General features: G+C 41.5%; 1 protein-coding gene across 1 annotated transcript in view; it reads left to right on the top strand.

Moving 5' to 3' along the window:
• Nucleotides 1-1,055: 1,055 nt before the first annotated feature.
• PDE4DIP (phosphodiesterase 4D interacting protein) overlaps nucleotides 1,056-21,107 on the top strand; it is a 213,345-nt gene continuing 193,293 nt past the window's right edge. Inside the window, exon 1 of the mRNA XM_088022313.1 lies at nucleotides 1,056-1,288. Coding sequence (XP_087878439.1) covers nucleotides 1,056-1,288 — 233 coding nt within the window. The remainder of the gene's footprint in view (nucleotides 1,289-21,107) is intronic.

Below are 21,107 nucleotides of genomic sequence, written 5' to 3'. Positions count from 1 at the left end.
CCCCCATTGCAAGTCTTGTTTATGTAGTGTAGCAAGAAGCGTTCTGCTTTGCTGGATCCTGACTAGCTTCTGTTCTTAAAGGACACTGTGGAATATAAGAAAAGGCTTTTCAGAACGAACATTAAGTGGAGGATTTATTTGACCTATGAACTGTTTTTTAACCATGAATTCATTCCCTTTACGGATACCAAGCTATATATACTTTACTATGAGTTTTTCTTTTCTTTTTTTTTTAAAGATTTTATTTATTTATTTGAGAGAGAGAATGAGAGATAGAGAGCACGAGAGGGAAGAGGGTCAGAGGGAGAAGCAGACTCCCTGCTGAGCAGGGAGCCCGATGTGGGACTCGATCCCGGGACTCCAGGATCATGACCTGAGCCGAAGGCAGTCGCTTAACCAACTGAGCCACCCAGGCGCCCTACTATGAGTTTTTCATGAAAAATGGAAATCAGAAAGTCTCAACGGAAAGGAAAACTGAGGTTATTTAGGAGAAAGGTTTTTGTTTTGTTTTCTTTTGTTGTTTAACAAGTAAAGGGAAAATTGAGAGGGAGGGGAAGATTTTAAGAGAGAAAGAGGGAGAAACGGGGTTAGCCAACGGCCCGGAGAAGTAGTGATTCTGAGCAAAGAATAATGTAAAATAGAAGAGGCTGGCTGAGTTGGAGGGAGGAGGAAGACACAACCCAGGAAAATATGGGGAGAAGGAGTGAGAAAAGGAGAAACTTTTAAGGTTGGAAATTGAGGACGGTGACAATGGAGCGGATAGGAAGACAAAAAAGAGTGCCCTCCGGGAATGAAAAGGTTTCCAGGTTGAGGTAGCGGGTGGAGAGAGAATGGACTGATGAGAGGGTGAAGAGGCAGCGGCGGGTGTTTGTGCGCCAGGGACAGAAGCAATCTGGGCGGAGCAGGTGACAGAGGCAGCCGCGGAGGAGGCCTGGTCCTTCCAGGTTTCCGCCACCATCCATGCCCGGAGGATGCTCCCTGGCCGTGCAGGAAGACCGTAGGAAACCCAAGCAGGGACGGTAACCGGGACTGGCGCGGCCGGGCCCAGGAAACCCATGAAGAGAACCGACAGCGCGTCCTGCTGCCACCGCCGCGGCGACTGCAGCTGCTGCTGCCGCGCGTCCCGCCGGGCGCACCACGCGCCTTACTGCTCCGGGGACGCGCCGCGAGCCCCACAGCCCTCGCCGCAGTCTCCCGGCCGGGAGCGACGGCAGCCCGAGCCGGCCGGGAGCTGGGCAGCGGCGGCCGAGGAGGAAGAGGCAGCGGCGGCGGCCGCACCCTGGATGAGGTGAGAGCACCGCAGGAGCCCTGCGGGAGCCCGGGAGCCCGGGAGCCCAGGAGCCCGCGGTCTGCGCCGGGATTGGCGGCGCGCGGGGCGCTGGCCAGGAGCACGGCGCCCGGGGCTGGGACCTAGGGCGGCTGGAGATCCCGGCGCCTGGGAGGGTTTGGCGACGAGGGACCTCAGCTTGGAGAGGGTTGGAGGGCCCCGGGGAGAGGGTTTGCGGGGGCTGAAGCGGCTGGTGGCCGGGGAGAGAGGGGAAGAGCCAGTGGGGGAGTTGCCTAGAAATAAAGGTGTGGCTCTGGATCGTACCGGACTAAGGCTTGGGAAACGCGTCTCGCTTCCGAGGTCTTTGCCTGATGTGTGTAGACACCCGCTTTGTTGGTGCAGAGGAGGCTGAGGCCATGCCTGTTGGGTCGAGTCAAAGGAGAGATGAACACATGATGCAGAAGGCCATGCCTGGGTGGAAGCATTAGGGATAGCAAAAGAAGAGAGAGGATCAGGAAATGCGCGCGGGTGTTCAATTGAAGGAGTACCCGCTGCTTTCTCTAACACCCCCCTTTTTTTATAATATAGTTTTTATTTATCTAAGATACAGACAGCAGGGTGGGGGTTGGTGATGGTTCTTTCTTTCTAGGCTAGGTCTCTTCCCCTGCAGAGCTGGAGCCATGCCTGTTGGCCGGATGAGGCCGTGCAGGACAAGCTCTATTTAAACTCAGCCCCTTCCTTTGCGTTGAGATGGAAGACTGGACAGATTAGGCCTACATTATTTTCTTCATGTAGCATCAGTAGGACAAAAATCTGCCATGCATATGATTTTTCGGAGAAGAGACAGATTGTGCTACTGCCTTTTTTGAAATAAGCATTTCTTGGCTTAGCATTTTTAGCTTACTCTTTTATGAGAACCCACTACTCATAACTCATACTACAAGGCAATAGTGTCTTCAATCTCTAAGCTGCCATTAACAAACTGGGATATGAAAAAAGTAACTTCATTTCTCTAGGCCTCAGTTTCCTATGTATAAAATCACAATCTTTTGAGGATTAATTACAGAACTAAATATTAATGAAAACTGTTCTCTGTGTTTAAGACTGTGCTTTATTTGTAAACTAGGAAACTAGTTTGTTCACACTTAATTGTATTTATTCATCACACTGTCCACTGTGAGAAAACGGAGTCAAAGACATTCAGTTAACAGTGCTTAAAGGAATCACATTTCTATTAAGAAACCCATAACAAAATTATTGCTTTTAAGGAGTTGAGGCAACACGTAAAACTAATATAACATTGTCTGTTAACTAACCAGAATTAAAATAAAAACTTTAAAAAAAGGGGGGTGCCTGGGTGGCTCAGTTGGTTAAGTGTCTGCCTTCTGCTCAGGTCCTGATCCCAGGGTCCTGGGTTGGAGGCCCATGTTAGGCTCCCTGCTCAGCGGGAAGTCTGCTTGTCTCTCTCCCTCTTCCCCTCCCCCATGCTCATGCTCAAGCTCTCTCTCTCTCAAATAAATAAATAAAATCTTAAAAAAAAAAAAAAAACTGGGGCACCTGGGTGGCTCAGTTGGTTTAAGCATTGGACTCAAGATTTTGGCTCAGGTCAAGATCTCAGGGTCCTGAGATTGAGCCCTGAGTCGACTCCACCCTGCATCCATTTGTTTGTTTTTAAGTAGGCTCCATGACTGCTTAAAGTGGTGCTTTAGATCAAGAGTGCATGCTCTACCAACTGATCTAGCAGGGCGCTACTTTACTTTCCAAAACCATACCTGTCTTATCTATAGTATTAGAGGTTTATGAGTATTAGAGGCTTATACTTCGGTAGGGGTGTTTTTGGTGTCCAATTTTCCAACTATCAAATCAACTAAAAAATGGAAGAAAACACCTTTGCACATGATCGGGATTCAATTTAATTCTGTTATTTATTGAGCAACAGTGGTGGAGTCCAGTACTTAACTACCCTCAAGTAGGTCAGAATCTATGGTTTGTAAACTATGCGCATCTAACTATAGTATGAAGTGCTGTAGCAGAAAGATGAACTGTGGAAAGGATAAATAAACAAACAAATAAATGAAAGGAAAGCAGACTTCAGGGAAAGCAGACTGTGTTCCAAGAGGTCATACAAAGTTATCTTGGAAAATATCTTATCTTGGAAAATATGTTAGAATCTGGTCTTTACCTTGTCGGGTCTGTTTCTCAGGCTGGTATTAAATCCACAAGACTACTGTATAAACCCAGAAAGGCAAATTATTATAATGAGGATTTATTATCAAAAATTAAAATGAAGATTCTCACATCTCAGGGAACTAGACCCTCTTCTGTTGCTTAGGTCTCTCGGCATACAAAAACAAATTATAAGCAAAAGGTTTTTTGTAAAATGAATTTGGAGCAAGGGAAAATAATCAGTGCATTCCAGATTTTTAAAAAATTTAAAGCTTTAAACAGAGTTAACAGAGGCGCCTGGGTGGCTCAGATGGTTGAGCATCTGCCTTCGGCTCAGGTCGTGATCCTGGGGTCCTGGGATCGAGCCCCACATTGGGCTCCTGGCTCGGCGGGGAGCCTGCTACTCCCTCTCCCTCTACCCCTCTCCCCAGCTCATGCTTTCTCTCTGTATCTGTGTCAAATGAGTAAATTAAAAAAAAAAAATCTTAAAAAAAAAATAAAGAGAGTCAACAGGGGATACAAGTGGGTTCTTTTTTCCTGGAGGGTGAGTGTCATTAATGATCAACCTCTCTTCCTATGTACTTCTTTTTTTCTATTTCTGACATGCTATTATTTTCAATTAGGTAATAATCTGTTTGGCCTGGGAATCCTTGTGTCCATTTCAAGTGTTGGCACATCTTTTCTCTGAACCAGTTTGTCTTCACTGTAAAGTTTACATTTCAGACATCAAAGCTCACTTTCCTTTAGGTAAAATTCATGATAGGGCAGGGAAGTGGGGTGGGGCTTGTTATAGCCCCTACATGCTGGCAATATGAGCCAGGTGATTAATGGCTACTGAATGTGATGCTAAGAAGCAGAGGACCAGAGAGGGCTTCACACATACATAAGAGGTGAATTCTGTCTGGCCTAACAAAATAATGAAGCCAGGGTTGGAAGGGAGGCAAATTTTAGCAGAGAAATAAAACAAATGTATGGCCCTGGGAAAATGCTTTCTTGAAATGAGACCCATGCTGTGATAGAACTTTTCAATGAGGATTTAATTCAAAAGTGAGCCTCTTTCAAGTATGCAATTGTTTAAAAGGAGGAATTAAGTGAGTTGCCAGCTGATGGCAATCTGCCTCAGGGTGCATTTTTGAACCCTAGCTGACTGCATGTTCTAGTTGGATAGTCTGGAGCCAGCAGAAAACTGGGGGGGGGTGATGTCAGAGAAGGTTACATTTCTAACATCAGACGTCAACCCGTATGTCTCTTTAGCCATCTCTTTTTGTAAGTATTATTTTGTTACTGCTTTATTGAGATATAGTTGACATAAAACAAACTGGGCAAATTTATAGTGTACATTTGAAAAGTTTTGACATATGTCTGTATCTGTGAAATTATCACATGCTCATCATCCCAAAAAGTTTCCTTCTTCCCTTTTATAATCCTCCCTCCTGGCTCTTCTTGCCCCCACTAACACACAGGCAATCAACCACCGATCTGCTTTCTGTCACTATATGTTAGTTTGCATTTTCTAGAAATTTATATAAATGGAATGATATGGTAGGTACTCTTTGTTTTTGTCTGGCTTCTTTCACTTAGTATAATTATTCTTTTTTTTTTAATTTTTCTTTTTTTTAAAAGATTTATTTATTTATTTTGAGAGAGTGAGAATGAGAGAGAGAGAGAGAGTACATGAGAGGGGGGAGGGTTAGAGGGAGAAGCAGGCTCCTTGCTGAGCAGGGAGCCCGATGCGGGACTCGATCCCGGGACTCCAGGATCATGACCTGAGCCGAAGGCAGTCGCTTAACCGACTGAGCCACCCAGGCGCCCTCAGTATAATTATTCTGAGATTTATCCATGATGTCGTATCAATAGTTCATTTTCTTTTGTTGCTGAGTAGTATTCCCTTGTATGGATATGCCACAGTTTGTTTATTAATTCACCAGCTACCTTGTTTCAGTTTTGGGCTATGACAAATAACACTGCTATGAACATTCATGTACAAGTCTTCGTGTGGACATAGGCCTTCATTTCTCTTAGGTAAATTTCTTTTCTTCTTTTTTTTTTTAAAGATTATTTATTTATTTATTTGAGAGAGAGAGAGAGAGCACAAGCAGGGGGCTGAGGCAGAGGGAGAGGGAGAAACAGACTCCCCGCTGAGCAGGGAGCCTGACATGAGGCTCGATCCCAGGACCCTGGGATCATGACCTGAGCTGAAGGCAGACGCTTAACTGACTGAGGCACCCAGGCGCCCCCGTTTCTCCCCATTCTTGTCAGCACTTACTATTGTCTTTTTTATTAGAGCCATTCTAGTGTGTGCAAAATGGTATCTTATGATTTTGATTTGTGTTGCCCTCATGAATACTGATGTTGAATATCTTTTTATGTGCTTAATTACCAGCTGTATATTTTTGGTGAAGTGTCTGTTGAAATCTTTTGCCCATTTTTTATTGAGTTATTTGCTTTTTTATGGTTAAATTTGGGAGTTCCTTATGTATTTGAAATATAAGTCTTTATTATAGTGGTACTTTGCAAACATGTTCTCTCAATCTATATCTTGTCTTTCCATTTTAATAAGTGTCTTTTGAAGACCAGAAAAATTTAAATTTTGCCAAAGTAAGTACAGACTACCAAATTTTTCTTTTATGGATTTTGCTTTTAACCCAAGGTCACAAAAATATTCTCCTATGTGTTCTTCTTGAAATGTTATAGTTTTACATTTTATGTTTGGTCTGTGATTCATTTTGAGTTAACTTTTGTATGTGGTACAAGGTATTGATCAAGGTTCATTTTATGCATATGGTTATCCACTTGTTCAAGCACTATTTGTTGAGAATTCTGTTCTTTCTCCATTTAATTGCCTTGGCATTTTCATTGAAATCTACTGATCAAATATATGTGGGTCTATGTCAGAATTTTCTATTCTGTTCCATTGATCTATTTGTCTTTTTTAAGACCAATACCATACTGTCTTTTTTTTTTTTTTGAGAGCCACTGACTTTATTGATTTAAAAACACTTTACAAGGATACTGCCTGTTCTGCCAAAAAAGGAGCCAAATAGCGTAAGACAGACCAGAGATGGAAGTGGGAGTGAGGAAAGGGCCAGGAATCCACCTGGAAAAGCTGACAATTGTGGACTTGAAACTGGCAGGAGTAGGAGAAGGGAGATGCATGCAAGAGTGAGAATTCAAAAAAAAAAAAAAAAAGAGCAAAACAAAATTGAAATGGTGAGGGGAGAGAACTCCCAAAAACCTTGGAGTACATAGGTGAATATGACAACGGCAATCTCTTCCTTTGTAGAGGACAGGGGAGGAGTCCCCATGCGCTGCAAACTCTGGAGACTCAGTGCTGGGGCTGGGTTTGGGGGCCCATCCAGAGAGCCTCACAAGAAGGCCTTGCAGCACTCTCAAAGGCCCCCGAAGCAGTCCCGGGATTGCTTGGCGTTGGCACCACATGTGTCCTTCAGCCATTCCCAGAAGAGATCTTCATCTTTCTTTAGCATCAGAAACTGACCAAGGACCACATAGTCCTTGTCAAAGCCCCTTTCCTCCAGCTTCTTGCCCAGAACTTCACCAATCTCCGCCAGGCTCCCCACTGGCTTTTCCCCCATGGGCTCTCCCACCAAGTCTCAGTGCTTCCGGGAGGTTGTTACCTTGATCAGCTTAATTGGCAGCTCCCCATCCTGTATAGCTCCTCCTGCCACCCAACCACTCCCACTGAGGCGCATCCCACTCCACACTGTCTTGATCACCGCAGTTCTTTTTAAGTTTTAAGATCATGTAAGTCCTCCAATTTTGTTCTTCTTATTTAAAATCATTTTTGGCTATTCTAGGTCCTTCGTATTCTCATGTACATTTTAGAATCCACTCGTCAATATAGACAAAAATCCTGCTGCTGGTTTGAGTGGGATCACATTGAGCCTATAGATTAATTTGAAGAGAATTGATATTTTAACAATTTGAGTCTCCTGATCCATAAACATAGTGCATATCTCCATTTATTAGGTTAGTGGTTCTCAACTGTGTCTCACAGTATCTGGACACATTTTTGTTTATCATAACTCAGAGCAGGGGTGATATGGGCATCTAGCAGATGGAGGTAAGGAATGCTGGTAAACATTCTACAATGCACAGAACAGTTCCTGCAATGAAGAATTATCCAATCCAAAATAATAAGAACAATAATGTCTTTAATTTCTCTCACCAGTGTTTCATGTTTTTAGTGTACACTATTTATGTATCTTAGAGACACTAATGCCTAAATTCTTCATATCTTTAATTCTATTATAAATGCTAACATCTTAAAAATTTCCATTTCTGATTGTTCATTGCTACTTTATATTGATCTTTGTATATTGATTTTGTATCCTTCAGCTTTGCTAAATTCACTGTCTAGTTCTAATAGATTTTTTTATAGATTCCATAGAATTTTCTACATGATGATGTCATCCCCCCAAAAAGAGAGATGAAATCTTACTCCTCTTTCCAATCTCAATGTCTGTCTGTCATTTATTTGTGTTTGTTTGTTTGTTTTTGCTTTATCACACTAGCTAGAGCCTCCAGTACAAAGTTAAATTGAAATAGTGAGAGCAAACATCTTTGCCTTGTTCCTGATCTTAGGAGGAAGGCATTCAGTCTTTTATCATTATGTGTGATGTTACCTGCAGGTTTTTCATAGGTACCTTTTATCAGGCTGAGGAAGTTCCCTTCTATTCTTAGTTTTCTGAGAGTTTTCATTAGGAATGGATGTCTAATTATACATCTATTGAGATTACTGTATCATTTTTCTTTTTTTATATTGTTAATTTGGTGAATTACATTGATTGATTTAAGAATGTTAAAATCAACATTGGGTGCCTGGGATCAAACTCACTTAGTAATGATATGTTATACTTTCTATATATTGTTGGATTAGATCTGCCACAATTTTGTTAAGAATTTTTGCATCTGTGTTCATGAGGGGTATTGGTTTGTATTCTTCATTTATAATACCTTTGTCTGAATTTTGTATAAGAATAGTGTTGGCATCCAAAAATGAGTTGGGAAGTATTCCCATCCCTTCAATATTGGGAGAGAGTTTGAGTGGAAATTTCATTATTTCTTCCTTAAATGTTTGATTATATTCACTAGTAAAGAATTTTAAGCCTAGTTTTTCTGTGTGCGAAGGTTTTTAACTACAAATTCAATTTCCTTTTTATTTATTTGTCAGAGAGAGAGAGCACAAGCAGGGGGAGTGGCAGGCGGAGGGAGAAGCAGGCTTCCTGCTGAGCAAGGAGACCAATGTGGGGCTTGATCCCAGGACCGTGGGATCATGACCTGAGCTGAAGGTAGATGCTTAACCAACTGAGCCACCCAGGCATCCCCAAATTCAATTTCCTTAATAAATACAGGACTATTTGGTTTATCTGTTTTTTCTGGGGAAAGTTTTGTTAATTCATGTAGTCCAAGAAATTTGTTCATTTTTTAAAAAAAGATTTTTTTTATTTATTTGTTTTAGAGAGAGAGAGTATGAGTGAGGTGAGGGGCAAAGGGAGAGAGAGGGAGGAAGCAGACTCCCTGCTGAGCATGGAGCCCAAGTAGGGGCTCAGTCCCAGGACCCTGAGAGCATGACGTGAGCTGAAACCAAGAGTTGGATGCTTAACCATCTGAGCCACCAAGGTACCCTGAAATTTGTTCATTTTATCTAAGTTGTCAACTTTATTGCCATAAACTTTTCAGTTTTGAAAATTGAAATATGATTTTATGTGTTTTTTTTAAGATCTTATTTATTTATTTGAGAGAGAAATCAAAAGACAGAGCATAAGTGGAGGGGGAGGGGCAGAGGAAGAGGGAGAAGCGGACTCCCTGCTGAACAGGGACCCCGACGTCAAGGGGGCTTGTTCCCAGGACCTTGGGATCATGACCTGAGCAGAAGGCAGACACTTAACCGACTGAGCCACCCAGCCACCCAGAAATACAATTTTCTTATTGGTCCTTTGATACTTATAGAGTCTGTAGTGATATCATCTTTCTCATGTTTATTTGTGTTTATTTGTGTATTATTGTGTTTGTCTCTTCCCTTTTTGTTTTGATAAACTTGACTAGAATTTTATCAGTTTTATTTACCTTTTCAGAAAACCAGCTTTGGCTTTATTAATTTTCTCTCTTGTTTTTCTCTTTTCAATTTATTTGCTTTACCCTTGATTCTTATTGTTTCCTTTCTCGTGCTTACCTTGAATTTCATTTGCTCCTCCTTTTCCAGTTTCTTAAAGTGGATGCTTAGATCATTGATTTAAGAACTTTCTTTTCTTTTTTTTTAAATGATTTTGAATTTATTTTTTTTTAAGATTTTATTTATTTGAGAGAGAGAATCAGAGAGAGAGAGAGCATGAGAGGGGGAGGGTCAGAGGGAGAGGCAGACTCCCTGCTCAGCAAGGACCCTGATGCGGGACTCGATCCTGGGACTCCAGGACCATGACCTGAGCCGAAGGCAGTTGCTTAACCAACTGAGCCACCCAGGCATCCCAAGAACTTTCTTTTCTAATACAAGTGTTTTAGTGCCAAAAATTTCATTCCAAGTACAGCATTAACTCTATCCCACAAATTTTGATATCTCATGAATTTATCTTCATTCAGTTTAAAATATTTTCTCATTTCACTTTTAGTTTCTTCTTTGCTCTGTGGGTAATATAGAAGAGTGTATTTAGTTTTAAGACATTTGAGGATTTTTCAGACTTCTTTCTGCTGTTGATTTCTAATTTAATTCTATTGTGGTCTTGATGATTTGAATTCTTTTAAATTTGTTGAGAATTGTTTTATGGCCCGGATTATGATTTGGCTTGGTCAGTGTTCCTTGTGCACTGGAAAAGAATATGTATCCTGCTGTTGCTGAGGGGTGTGTTTTATAAAGATCAGTTAGATCGAGTTGATTCATTATGTTGTTCAAGTTTTCTATATCATGTGTCTACTTTTTTAATCAATTACTGAGAGAGGTATATTGAAATTCATTAATATAAATTTTGAATTTATTTCTCTTTGATTCATGTCTTTTGCTTCTTGTATAATGAGTGTTACTAGGTACATAGCTTCTCAGTGAGTTACCATTCTCCTTTTTTATTTTAATTTTTTTCTTTAAAATGCTAAACTCAATGGCTTTATCTTAAGTTGTATGAAATATTAGTATTCAAGAATGCTGAAATTTGTTGCCTACAGGCCACCCTGTAGGGACCCCTTTCACGCGAGAGCTTTTTCTGTATCGTCATTTAATAAGCTTCTATCACTTTACTCACACACACAAATGCTGAAGCGTTTTTTATGTCACTCAAATGTTAATCGAAACATCTGAAAGGAATTACTCTTATAAAAACATTAACATATTAATTGTTATAGAGCAAATAGATTTTTGTTTGTTAGCTTATTATATTTCCATTTTGAAATTAAAATACATCCACAAGAGTCAAAGTAGGTGGTTTTGGCATTTCTAAAGCAAAAAAGATTTTTTATTTTATTAATTTATTTTAAAAAATATTTTATTTATTTATTTGACAGAGACACAGCAAGAGAGGGAACACAAGCAGGGGGAGTGGGAGAGGGAGAAGTGGGCTTCCCGCTGAGCAGGGAGCCCGATGTGGGGCTCCATCCCAGGACCCTGGGATCATGACCTGAGTCGAAGGCAGATGCTTAACGACTGAGCCACCCAGGTGCCCGCACAAAAAGTTTTTTAATAAACACATCCCGATACTGTGCTAAAGGCAGAGTTAATCCATTTCTAGATTAGTTGGTTTCCTTGTTATACATTGTGGCAAACAACTAGAGCACCACCCACTGTTCTGGATTTCAGTCTGTAGTACCACATTCTTCCAGAAGGTTGGCTCCTAGAACTGGTGATGGTAAGAAAAGAAGTAGCGGCATGAACAATTGGAGGACTAAGCCTTGGGAAGATTAGCAATGAGATAATAATACTTTTCTAAATTGGATCAGCATCATTTGACCTGAGTGGTCAAATGGACATGAGTTTAAAGTGTCTTTTTGACCCCCTTCCCTACAATGTGGCCCCCTTCCCTAGAGTGTGGAGACTCCATTTATCCCTTACCAAATGCAGCTACCACGGGTTGTATCTCCAGTGCCCATTGTGCTTTACAAATCCTAATGTTTTCATTAATCTGAAAGGAGAGTCTTTTAACTTTGAAGGATACTCAAGAGAGCTTTATTACACTTTAGAATTTGAAAGTGCCCTGAAATTTGTCCTTTAAAAAAATTCTCTGTACTTTTTTTTGTGCTATAAGATTCTTACAGGTGTTATTCTGTGATTAAATATTAAATCTCCAGCTTAATAGAAACGATACCTAAATTTTAAAGAACCAATTCTAGTTATACCAATATGACCTTAAAGAAAAGTGAAGATATAAACTTTTTATTTGCCTATTTGTTGGCGTGAAGAAAGATAGAACGTAAAGAAGAAGCCCTAAACCTTTCCAAAATGGAAAATTAATTTTAAGTATATAATTATGTTCCTATCCCCTATTACTGTTACTGTTTTTGTGTAAATGATTACCACTGCTACCTGTAAACTCTCTTCGGGCAATAAGCAAGGGCTCATTTTGTTTCTCTTGTCTCTGGGATCACTGTCTATGTTGCCGGATAGCCAGTGCCTGAAAATCATTGTTTAATATATTTTGTCTGATTTTTTAGTTATTTCTGTCAAGAGTGAGGGGAAATAAATACAGACCCTGTCACTTCATCCTGTCTGGAAGTAGAAGTATCTCTCTAGTCATCTTTCAAATTAGTAGTTTTCAACCCTAACTACACATTAGAATTACCTGCGGTTGGGGAGGAAGTTTTAAAAATGGGGCGCCTGAGTGGCTCAGTCGTTAAGCGTCAGCCTTCGGCTCAGGTCCTGATCCCAGGGTTCTGGGATCGAGCCCCGCATCGGGCTCCCTGCTCCGCGGGAAGCCTGCTTCTCCCTCTCCCACTCCCTCTGCTTGTGTTCCCTCTTTCGTTGTGTCTCTCTCTGTCAAATAAATAAATAAAACTTAAAAAATAACAAAAATAAAAATGGATGTACAAGCTCTACTCCAGACCAGTTAAATAAGATTCTTTTAGATTGAGACCCTAGTATCAGTATTCCTTAAAAACACTGATTTTTCCTATGTACAGCAGGGTTAAAGAACCCTGGATTCAAAAAACTATTGCATTTAGAGGCACCTGGGTGGCTCAGATGGTTAAGCATCCGACTCCTGATTTCAGCTAAGGTCAGGATCTCAGGGTTGTGAGATGGAGCCCCACATTGGGCTCCACACTGGGCTTGAAGCCTGCTTAAGATTCTCTCTTCCTCTCCCTCTGCCCCTCCCCCCAGCTAGCAGGCGCATGCACACACTCTCTCTCTCTCTCTCTCTCTCTCTCTCTAGAAAAAAAAAAGAACTACTGCATTTATGAACAATTCTGAGAGACTTTTGTGTTCTGTCACACCAAGATGTGCGGTGGTGGGAGGGGGGTGGTGGCAGTGTGGTACTATAGAAACTTTTAAAGCAGAGAACTGTCATATTTAGATCTTCGCTTTAGAACCGTAAGTGTGACAACTGTATGGGAGATGGGGTTAGGTGGGCTGAGTGAAGAGGCAGGGGATCACTAAGAAGCTACTCAGGGTCAGAAGCAATGAGGGCTTCAACATGGGCAGTGGTAGCGGAGAAGGGAAAGAAGGGATACTTTTGAGAATTTCTAAAGTAGAATTGATAGGACTTGCTGAACAAGAGGGAGGAAACAAGAGTACTCTTAAATTTCTAAATCAGTCATGGAGGGAGGAAGAATATCATTAACTGAGATAGATAATATGGTAGGAGAAGCAGGGATCAGGGAAATGAATTACTCCAGTTTGGGACATCCAAAAGGAGGTATCTTGTAGAACCATCTCTGACCTTTAAATTTTTCTGAGTCATAGGAGAGAGAAAACATTTAGGAGCAAATCTTCTGAATGTGCTGTATGATTTTTGATAGATGTATCTTACTCTTTTATTTGATGTAGGGTAATATTAAAATCTATATACATTTCTTGTGTATGCATCAGTTAATATTAGAATAAAGTAGATGTCTTGTAGATGACAAGGTCAGGGATTTTTGCAGAGATTTGTTAATGCCTTTTTTTGGCTGTGGGAGCATTCATTTCTCCCCTTTTTGGACAATAACCCTGCATTTCTTTTCTTTCTTTTTCTTTTTTTTGCATGGCACTTTATTTTTTTATTTATTTTTTTTTATTACTATTATTGTGTTATGTTAATCACCATACGTTACATCATTAGTTTTTGGGTTGCAGTGTTCCATGATTCATTGTTTGCGTATTACACCCAGTGCTCCACGCAGAATGTGCCCTCTTTAATACCCATCACCAGGCTAACCCATCCCCCTACCCTCCTCCCCTCTAGAACCCTCAGTTTGTTTTTCAGAGTCCATCGTCTCTCATGGTTCATCTTACATTTCTTTTAAAGAATTACCTTTTTTGGGCGCCTGGGTGGCTCAGTCAGTTAAGCGGCTGCCTTCGGCTCAGGTCATGATCCCAGGGTACTGGGATCGAGCCCCACATCTGGCTCCTTGCTCAGCAGAGAGCCTACTTCTCCCTCTCCCTCTGCCTGCCTGCCGCTCTCCCTGCGTGTCCTGTCTCTCATTATCTCTCTCTCTGTGTCAAATAAATAAATAAAATCTTAAAAGAAAAGAATTACCTTTTTTCCCATTGTTTATTAAAGGGAACGTCAATTAAGGTCTCCTAACTATATGATGCTGACGAGACCCACACTAGGACAATCTGACTTTCTTCATAAAATCATGTATTCAGTGGAGCCACATAAAGTGGAAAAATGGGGGACCCCTGGGTGGCTCAGTTGGTTAAGCTTCTGCCTTCGGTTCAGGTCATGATCCCAGGGTCCTGGGATTGAGTCCCACATCAGGCTCCTTGCTCGGCAGGAAGCTTGCTTGTCCCTCTCCCTCTGCCTGCAGCTCCCCCTGCTTGTGCTCTTTCTCTCTCTCTAGCAAATAAATAAGTAAAATCTTAAAAAAAAAAAAAAGTGGAAAAATGGTTGGAACCATGTATTCCCTGGGTCCTTATTGTTTCTTCTGCCCTTTCTGAGCCTTTTCTTTTGATTCTTCAACCCTTTCTTTGATTCTGTGGGTCTTCCCTTCCAGTAATCCTTTATAAAGGAAAAAAAAAAAAACAGAAACAAAAAACAGGGGCGCCTGGGTGGCTCAGTTGGTTAAGCGTCTGCCTTCGGCTCAGGTCGTGATCCCAGGGTCCTGGGATAGAGCCCCGCATCGGGCTCCCTGCATAGCAGGGAGCCTGCTTCTCTCCCTCTGATGCTCCCCCTGCTTGTGCTCTCTGGCTCTCTCTCTCTCTCTCTGTCAAATAAATACATAAAAATCTTTAAAAAATTAATTTAGCTAAAGTTGGCTCATTCGTCTTCTCAAAAAGTATGTATGGAATGCCAGGAATAATTCTGGGTGCTGGAATAGAACAAAGAACAAGCTTATCGGATAAAGGTTCCACCCTCACAAGCTTAAGTTTAATGAAGTTGTGGGAATGGTACAGCAAACGAGTACATACATATACAATAAAGTGGTTTTTTTTTAAAGGTTTTATTTATTTATTTGACAGAGACACAGCGAGAGAGGGAACACAAGCAGGGGGAGTGAGAGAGGGAGAAGCAGGCTTCCCGCGGAGCAGGGAGCCCGATGTGGGACTCGATCCCAGGACCTGGGATCATGACCTGAGCCGAAGGCAGACGCTTAACGACTGAGCCACCCAGGCGCCCACAATAAAGTGATTTCTCGTGTTCATAAGGTTTATAAGGAAAATAAAAAAGAATCATTGATTGGCGAGGGATCGAGCAGGTGGTAAGAGAACTGCAGTTGCAAACCCCTAAGGTCCGAATACCTGGGGGTGTTGGAGGAACAGAAGGAAGACCGGGGCAGCGGAAGCATGCTGAACAAAGCGAGAGTGGCAGGGGATGGGGGGAAGAGTTGGACTGAGATCTTGTAGGCCATGGGAAGAAGTTGATTTTATTCTAAGGACATTGGGAAACCGATGAAGGGTTTGAAGCGTAAGCATAATGTGATCTGGAAAATGTTTAAAAATATCACCCTGCACTTGTAGAACAGACTTTAGGAGGCCAAGAGTGGAAGCAAAGGAGGCTGCTTTGAAGACTGTTGCAGGAAGTAGACCAGATACGAGATAATGGTGATTCATATTGTGGTGGTAACAGGCAAGCTGGTAAGAAGTGAATGGAGTCAAAATATGCTTTGGAGGTAGAGCCAACAGAATTGGATGATGTATTGGATGAGGGGAATGAAGTTTAAAAAAGAGGTATCACAAGGCGCCTGGGTGGCTCAGTCGGTTAAGCGTCTCTGCCTTCGGCTCGGATCATGATCTCAGGGTCCTGGGTTCGAGCCCTGAGTCAGACTCCCTGCTCCACGGGAAGCCTGCTTTTCCCTCTCCCACTGCTGCTCCCCCTGCTTGTGCTCTCTCTCTGTCAAATAAATGGATTTAAAAAAAAATTTTTTTTTAATTTTATTTATTTATTTGACAGAGAGAGAGACAGCAAGAGAGGGAACACAAGCAGGGGGAGTGGGAGAGGGAGAAGCAGGCTTCCCGCTGAGCCGGGAGCCCAATGTGGGGCTCGATCCCAGGACCCCGGGACCATGACCCAAGCCGAAGGCAGACAGCTAACGGCTGAGCCACCCAGGCGCCCCTTAAAAATTTTTTTTTAAAAAGGATGTATCATGGGCCTTTTTAAAAAGAATAATTTAAACCTAAAATTGCTCTAAGAAAATTAAGTCTATTTAAACAAAAGATTTTTTTTCATGTTAATGAAAAAAAAAAAGATTAATTTTCCCCCATGGCGTCAGGAATTAGTTCAGGGATAGGCACTTGACTCAAACAGGATTCTTCAGGGGCCTCCTGAAAGAGGCAGCCTCTCTTCTAATGCATGTGAGCCTCAGAGAGAATGTAGGGTCTCCTGGAAGATAATTCACTACCCTGCAGATGCTGAAAATAAAATCAGAACAGAAAATGATTGAGATGGAGAAAGACGACTTCACTGTTGGAGTCTCTGTGTTAAGCTGTATTTGAAACCTCTGGTTGAAGTTTTTTGCTTAATCTTAGTTGAAGTTTTTTCCCCACTCATTATGGGGGACAGGGATGGAGGTCTCTCCAACAGAGAGGACTCTGGATAATATAAAAAATACCTTCACAGAGGGTTGCATATGATGACCAGATGGAGGGCCTCATAAATAAAGGGGATTTGTCCTGGATCTCACAGGAGTTCCAAACAGAATTCTTTAAGTTAGATTTGGATCACTGACATTCATGACAGCAGTAGTATCATTGTTATGATTATTGCCTGTATAATTTATGTCATTAGTAATTTTTATTAAAAAAATAATTTTTATTGAGCACTTGCTACATACCAAGCCGTATCTTAAGCAATTTGTTTATTTATTTATTTATTTAAGATTTTACTTATTTTTTTTCCAGAGAGAGAGAGGGAACACAAGCAGGGGGAGTGGCAGGCAGAAGGAAAAGCAGGCTCCCCGCTGAGCAGGGAGCCCGATGCAGGACTTGATCTCAGGACCCTGGGATCATGACCTGAGCTGAAGGCAGACACTTTACTGACTGAGCCACCCCCGTGTACCTCTTAAGCAATTTACCAAACATAATCTCATTTAGTCCTCAATACAGTTCTGTGAGAAAGATATTATTATTATCCCCATTTTTTATAGAAAGGTTAAATAATGTGGCACCATGATACAATTAGGAAATGGTAGAAGTGCTGCTTAATTGGCAGGTGCTAAATTTATGTTTCATGTGCATTGCAGTAATTATTTTTGCCCATCTTGCTTTAAAAATGTTTCTTTTCTTTTTTTTTAATTTAATTTTATTATGTTATGTTAGTCACCATACATTACATCATTAGTTTTTTTGTTTTGTTTTGTTTTGTTTTATTATTATGTTATGTTAATCACCATACATTACATTATTAGTTTTTGATGCAGTGTTCCATGATTCATTGTTTGCGTATAACACCCAGTGCTCCATGCAGAACGTGCCCTCTTTAATACCCATCACCAGGCTAACCCATCCTCCCACCCCCCTCCCCTCTAGAACCCTCAGTTTGTTTTTCAGAGTCCACCGTCTCTCAGGGTTTGTCTCCCCCTCCGATTTCCCCCCTTAATTCTACCCCTCCTGCTATCTTCTTCTTCTTCTTTTTTTTAACATATAATGTATTATTTGTTTCAGAGGTACAGGTCTGTGATTCAACAGTCTTGCACAATTCACAGTGCTCACCATCAATGACCCTAGATTTTCTTTTCCTTAAAAACAAACCAAAACAATAACAAAAAGCCTTTGCTAGAGCTTTGGCAAAAATGGTCTGGTCTCCAAGTTAGCATAACAAGTGTAAAATGTCATCTGTTTTAAAATAATAAGCTCCATTATTAAAATTTGACCTTGTGAGGATTTACTTTCTAATTCATATGGTATAAGTCCTGAAAGCACGGAGAAATGAATGACCTGTTTAAAACAAAAAGGAGCATACCTGGACGTGAATCTATCAAAAAAGCATCAGATAGTTCCCTATTCAGATTAATAAAAATGGGTGAATTGTACATTTCAAAGGAGAATCTGGGACACTGATCAAATAACAAAGACTTAAAGCAAGCTGGGCTCCCGGCCCAGAATAATAGGCACATGAATTCACAGAATGGGGGGATTTTATCCACTCTGTGTGTGCTCATCTCACACTCACATTCAACTGTACATCAGCTCACAGAAAGTGAGCAGTCAACATGAACAAGTGACCTTAGTGTACAAACAGAAACAGTACCATATTTTAGCATCCTTCTTGTCTCCATAATATTCAAATCTATAACATCTTTTTGCCTCCTTGCTATATAAATCTCGACTTTGGAATCTCTAAGTAAATATTGCAACTCAGTGTACAGCTTTATTATATTCTCAACAAGAAAGATTTTCCTGGGGGCGCCTAGGTGGCTCAGTCGGTTATGTGTCTGCCCTCAGCTCAGGTCTTGGGATCCAGCCCCTGCATAGGGCTCCCTGCTCAGCGGGAAGTCTGCCTCTCCCTCTGATCTCCCCGCCCCTCCCCCCCCCCACGTCGCATGCTCTCACTGTCTATCTCAAATAAATTAATTAATTAATTAATAAAATTAAATAGAAAAGAAATGTTTTCATGAATTGCATCTATCTTCTAAAAGAAAAAAGATGTTCTTGGTAGTAATTGAAAGCACATTCTGGAAAGAAAATGCTTAGGCACTATATTATACAGAATGGTCTTATAAAAGTACTATTTATTGCTCCCTTAATTTTCACCATAAATCTAGGTCCTACTGTGCAGCCTTAAATAAGTGCTCCAAATTCTTTGTCTTTCTTTAAAGAGAATAATAGCTTCTTTGTGAATGGGAGGGCTGGGTCTCTAACTTTACAGCATCACCTTGGATTAAGGGTAAGTTTAGGAGTCTGTGTATCCGTTGTCTATTGCTGCATAGCAAATTACCCCAAAACTTAGTGGCTGTGATGGTGAATTGTATGTGTCAATTTGACTGGATCACAGGGTGCCCAAATATTTGGTGAAACATTATTTCTGGGTGAGTCGGTGAGGGTATTTCCAGAAGAGATTAGCAGTTGAAATTGGCAGACTGAGTAAGGCAGATTGCCTTCTCCACTGAAGATGGGCACCATCCAATCCCTTGAGGGCCTAAATAGAACAAAAAGACGGAGGTAGGGAGAATTTGCTCCCCCTGCCTGCGTGCAGGAGTAGGGACATTAGTCTTCTAATCTCAGCTGGGATTTATACCATGGGCCCCCTGGTTCTGAGAACAACATCAGTTTTCCTGGGTCTCTGGCTTCTACACAGCAGATAATGGGACTTCCCAGCCTCCATAATTGCATGAGCCAATCCCTTATAGTAAATCTCTTTCCAATACCAAGAGTGTGATTACCAGGGATCATTGGGGGCTACCTTAGAGACTGCCTACCATAGTGTGCATCCATTACAGAAATTCCTGGAAATTAGAGGAACACCAGGATTTATTCCTTTCCTTCCTTCCTTTCGGAAGGAGGCCATTACAAATCAAGCACAAAAAAAGAAAGGACGAGTGGAACCAGAGATTAGGCCAAAGACTATGCCAAGCTATTTCTGTCTGTATCCACAGAACAAAAAACATCAGACTCTACTTGCTCAGTCAGCCCTCCAAGCATCCCTGGAAGACATTGCTGGCAATGACTGGTTCTGGCTATCTTCTTGGATGACTTAAGGGTTGAGGAGGTCAATGTCTGGACAATGTAACTTGTTTGCAGCACAAGAGGTATACTGGTTGGAAAGCTCTGCCTTAGATAACCTATTGGGAGACCACTTTGTATTTTTTAAATTTATTTTTATTTTTTAATTTTTAAAGATTTTATTTATTTGAGAGGAAGAGCGAGTGAGAGAGAGAGAGCATGAGCTGGGCGGGGGGAGGGGAGGGAGGGAGGCAGAGAGAGAAGCAGGCTCCCCACCAAGCAGGGAGCCTGATGTGAGGCTCCATCCTAGGACCCTGAGATCATGACCTGAGCCAAAGGCAGACACTTAACCGACTGAGCCACCCAGGTGCCCCGGGAAGCCACCTTGTATATGTAGTTTATAGTGATGGTTCCTACCCACTATTTGTTTATCAAAGTTGGCCCAAGAAAAGATCTTAGTTGGTGTATTCGTTGTCTCTTCTATGTACTACCATGTAGCAGTACTTGCCACCAAATTAGAGTATGTTTCTTTTTTTTTTTCAGATTTTATTTATTTATTTGACAGAGAGAGACACAGTGAGAGAGGGAACACAAGCAGGGGGAGTGTGAGAGGGAGAAGCAGGCTTCCCGCGGAGCAGGGAGCCAGATGCGGGGCTCCATCCCAGGACCCTGGGATCATGACCTGAGCCGAAGGCAGACGCTTAATGACTGAGACACTCAGGCGCCCCTAGAGTATGTTTCTCATATAAATCAGCAAAGCTGCCCTCATACTAGTCAGAGCTTAACAGAGCCAGAAACTGGGGGCATATATGCCTTTAAAATAACTATTAATAACATTACTTATGTTATTAATATAATTAATAACTATGGATTTTTAAATTAAGAGCCTCCATAATTATTTTTCATTTTTTAAAAAGATTTATTTGTTTATTTATTTGACACAGAGAGAGACAGCTAGAGAGGGAACACAAGCAGGGGGGAGCAGGAGAGGAAGAAGCAGGCTCCCGGCTGAGCAGGGAGCCCGATGGGGGACTCGATCCCAGGACCCTGGGATCATGACCTGAGCTGAAGGCAGACGCTTAACGACTGAGCCACCCAGGCGCCCCAATTATTTTTCATTATTGCATCATTTCACTCTTGAAGTAATACTTAAACTTTTATACTTTGAAGGATTGACGGAATTTTCACATGTAAAAGATATAAGGAGATTTTTCACTCCAAATTATATCTAGAAAACTTGCCTGTATTTGAAGGTGGGTGTTCAGATATTAACACAAATCTAAGTGGCACACTCTATTTGTATCATGGACATGGTATGTTCATCAGATATTATGGTACTCACATAAGAACAAGTTCAGAAACTACATGAAGTTAGCATTCAGCTATTGGGTTTCCTAAAAGAAAAGCCAACTGGCAGATTTTGGCACCATGGCAATA

This window comes from Eumetopias jubatus, unplaced genomic scaffold (genome assembly GCF_037043125.1).
Source record: "Eumetopias jubatus isolate StellerSeaLion01/CBP00866 unplaced genomic scaffold, mEumJub1_p1.0 scaffold_4, whole genome shotgun sequence".
Classification (NCBI taxonomy): Eukaryota; Metazoa; Chordata; class Mammalia; order Carnivora; family Otariidae; genus Eumetopias; species Eumetopias jubatus.
This window is presented reverse-complemented; position numbering and strand designations above follow the sequence as displayed.